General features: G+C 46.7%; 1 protein-coding gene across 2 annotated transcripts in view; it reads left to right on the plus strand.

The window, feature by feature from the left end:
* The first annotated feature begins 2,834 nt into the window (after positions 1–2,834).
* Positions 2,835–3,440, plus strand: part of FAS (Fas cell surface death receptor) — a 28,520-nt gene continuing 27,914 nt past the window's right edge. Inside the window, exon 1 of one of the 2 annotated variants that reach the window (XM_014547487.1) lies at positions 2,835–3,400. In XM_014547487.1, coding sequence (XP_014402973.1) covers positions 3,371–3,400 — 30 coding nt within the window. In that variant the 5' untranslated portion in view covers positions 2,835–3,370. The remainder of the gene's footprint in view (positions 3,401–3,440) is intronic. The other variant, XM_005875943.2, reaches the window with a different exon arrangement.

A 3,440-nucleotide genomic window follows, 5' to 3' on the forward strand; every position in this document is an offset into this window, starting at 1 on the left:
ACTCATGGTCCTCCCACCTTCATACACACAAAAGCCCTGGATTGGTGTCAATGCTCCTGTGGTGGTTGATCTGACTAGGCCACAGGACCCAAATACACGGTACTACTTTGGATGTTTCTGTGAAGGTACATATTTTCTTTTGGGATGGGATTAATAATTAAATAAGAGCTCCCCTGAGAGAGAGGGAATTCAGCCAGCAGACTGACTTTGGACTCAAACTGCAACTCTTTCCTGAGTCTCCAGCCTGCCAGCCTACCTTGCAGTTTGGGACTTGCCAGGTTCCACACTCACATAAGCCAGTTTTTAAAAATCCATCTGTCAATTTAAGCATAATAGATACTTCTATATCTATATCTATTCTAATGGTCCTGTTTTTCTGAAACTGACTTCTACAAAGAGTTAAAAAGAGGGAAGAGGGTCAATTTTCCCAAAGGCAACTTGGAAGTGCTGTTACCAGGAAGAAGGGGGAAAGATGTAGGAAAAACAGTCATAGATGCTCATTACAGTTGTGAATGAACAAAGTCAACTTATCGCGGTAGCAATTTGGTTGACAAAAATTTTTTGAACATTAGGTCCATGGAGAGAAGGAATACACTTGGTGGTGAAAAGATACTGAAGGTTTCTTCCCTCAGCTTTTTACATATTTAGATACGTGTTTAAATGTTATTCAGGCCGAAACCGGTTTAGCTCAGTGGATAGAGCGTCGGCCTGGGGACTGAAAGGTCTCGGGTTCGATTCCGGTCAAGGGCATGTACCTTGGTTGCGGGCACATCCCCAGTGGGAGATGTGCAGGAGGCAGCTGATCGATGTTTCTCTCTCATCGATGTTTCTAACTCTCTATCTCTCTCCCTTCCTCTCTGTAAAAAATCAATAAAATATATTTAAAAAAAAATAAATGTTATTCAGAATGACGTGTTCAATTGCCAGGGTATCTTGAGAATAGAAGCGGGCTTTAACTTATGTGGCACGTTTTGAGTACAATCAGGATGGTTGGGTCCAAAATATCTCCCACATCTGGTAGAATGCCTGAAATTCTACGATTAAAAAATGATTTGTTTATTTGCTCTTGAAGGATTGCAGGTCTTAGGAATGTATAATTAAAGTAAAAATGACCTTGGCCCTGGCTAGGTGGCTCCGTTGGTTGGAATGTCATCCTGTACACACACACACACACACACAAAAGGTTGTGGGTTTGATTCCCAGCCAGGGCACATACCTAGGTTGTGAGTTTGATCCTTGGTACATACATTGATATTTCTCTCTCTCTTCCTCTCCCTTCCTCTCTGAAATAAAAAATACAAAAATAAATGAATAACAAATAAATAAATAAAGTAAAATGGCCTTTAAAGATGTCCAAACTGTTTTCCCCAGAACACCAGCACCCATGAAGTGATCATTCAATAGGTCCTCTTCAAAGGACTCCACAAAAAAGACAAGGAAGTTTGGGGGGAAATTCATATCATAGCCCCCCTCTTAGATAGTCACGACGCATATTAGCATATTAAGAGCTCTGAGAATTTTTGGATTAAGAGGCCCCTTTAAATTAAATTAACTCCAAATTTTCTAAAATCATTTGATCATGAAACATTTCCCCCCACAAAGCACCTGTTGAACTTGGGGGAATTAGGTGTGGAAGTGAGGGTGGGGGTGGTTAGAAAGGGGAGGGCCTCAGGAGCAAGAATATCAAAGTTTAATTCCCGGCTCTGCTGTTTACCAACTATCCAACTTTGCCAATGTTGCTTCAACTCTTTTGGCTACAATTCTTTATTTGTAAAGTAAGTTTACTAGTCACTCACCTCACTGGGCTAAAATGATAAATATTAAGTACGAAAGAACCATTTTTTAAAGTTGCTGGCTCATAATTCACTCTAAAGAGATGTTGATTTTGTCAATGTCTTCTCTCTTTTCTCTCTTCCCTCCCTTCCTTCTTATACATTTTTTTTTATTTCAATGAACTTTTTATTTTATAAAAGCTTTAGATTTACAGGAAAGTTGCAGAGATAACACACCATCAGCCCTAGCCCCTTTCCCTTCCTTTTATGTGTATTCTGTGCTGGGAACTGTAGGAACAGGACTGGCACAGCTCTCACTAACCTCCCCGGAAGGCGAGGCAGAGACAAGCACACCAACACCTACAAGACTGGTCACCAAGTGCAGCTCAAAACACAAGTCATGTCCTGGCTGGTGTGCCTCAGTGGATAGAGCATCCACCTGGGAACTGAAGGGTCCTGGGTTCCATTTCAGTCAAGGGCACATGCCTGGGTTGTGGGCTTGATTCCCCAGTAGGGGGCGTACAGGAGGCAACCAATCAATGGTTCTCTCTCATCATTGATGTTTCCATCTCTCTCTCTCCCTCTCCCTTCCTCTCTGAAATCAATAAAAACATATTTTAAACAACTACAAAAAAACCCCACAAGTCATCATACAAACTTCCCCTCCTGCAAATTCTTGCAAACTACCTAAACAGACAGATCTACTTTTCCAAAATAACTTTGAGAGGTGTTAACCCGAGCACCAAAGAACTACCCCCACCCCACCTCTTTTTTTTTTTATTTAAGAAAATCGACCAGGAAATGAGTAATAAAGGAGGTGAGGGGAAGTCATTGTAAACCTTAAATACAGCCAGAGCTCGGGGATTTGTCAGGAGTAGGAAGTAAGCTTTGTTCTCCTTTTGAGAAGTAAAAGCCAAGGAGTCCTCCGCCCCTTGCAGAATCCCCGCAGCACAACGCGTGAACCTTCTCGGTGGATCTCGGTCGCTGCACACACTAGTCAGGACCCCCGCGACCCCTCCTCTCGCGGCTGAGCGAGGGCGGGTGTTCTCAGCCACCAGCGGAGGCTCCGGGCCCCGCGCAGGACTAGTGCGTTCATAGCTCCCAGTCAGAGCTCAAGTCCTGCCCAACCTTCCCAGTTAGAACTAGTGAGGCGTTCTCATAGGACAGCAACTCGGGGTCCTCATCGGAGCGGGAGGAGGCAGGCGACTGCGGAAATGCCCCCCGAATGGGGAATGCCCATTTGTGCAATAAACCTCACTCTCTCCACCCCCCGCTCTGCGTCCCATCCCCCCCAGAGCAGGAGCTGAATCAATTTCGCTCTCCCCAGCCAGGAGTTCCCCGCAGGGCTTCCTCCCCTCCCCTTCCCCTGGCCCAGGAGGGAGGGGGGGGGCGTGCATTTCCTTTGGTCGCTTCAGGGAGCATCGCGCACAGGTGCTCCGAGACACTCTGGAGAGAGAAGTAGGGAGCTGTGAGTCACCCCGCCCTAGTGCTGGGCCCCGGGAGAGGCCGGGCGGGGCTGTCATTTCTCCCCGCGAGCCGTGACCCGCGCTGCCGGGACTTGGAGCAGCTCTTTTACTTGGTCGGATCGCTCCCCAGCGATGCCCCGGATCGGGGTTCTCCTGCTCCTGGTGAGTCCTCCCCGCCGGAGTGGGGCGGGCGCTGCGGCGC

Source organism: Myotis brandtii, unplaced genomic scaffold (genome assembly GCF_000412655.1).
Source record: "Myotis brandtii unplaced genomic scaffold, ASM41265v1 scaffold475, whole genome shotgun sequence".
Lineage (NCBI taxonomy): Eukaryota > Metazoa > Chordata > Mammalia > Chiroptera > Vespertilionidae > Myotis > Myotis brandtii.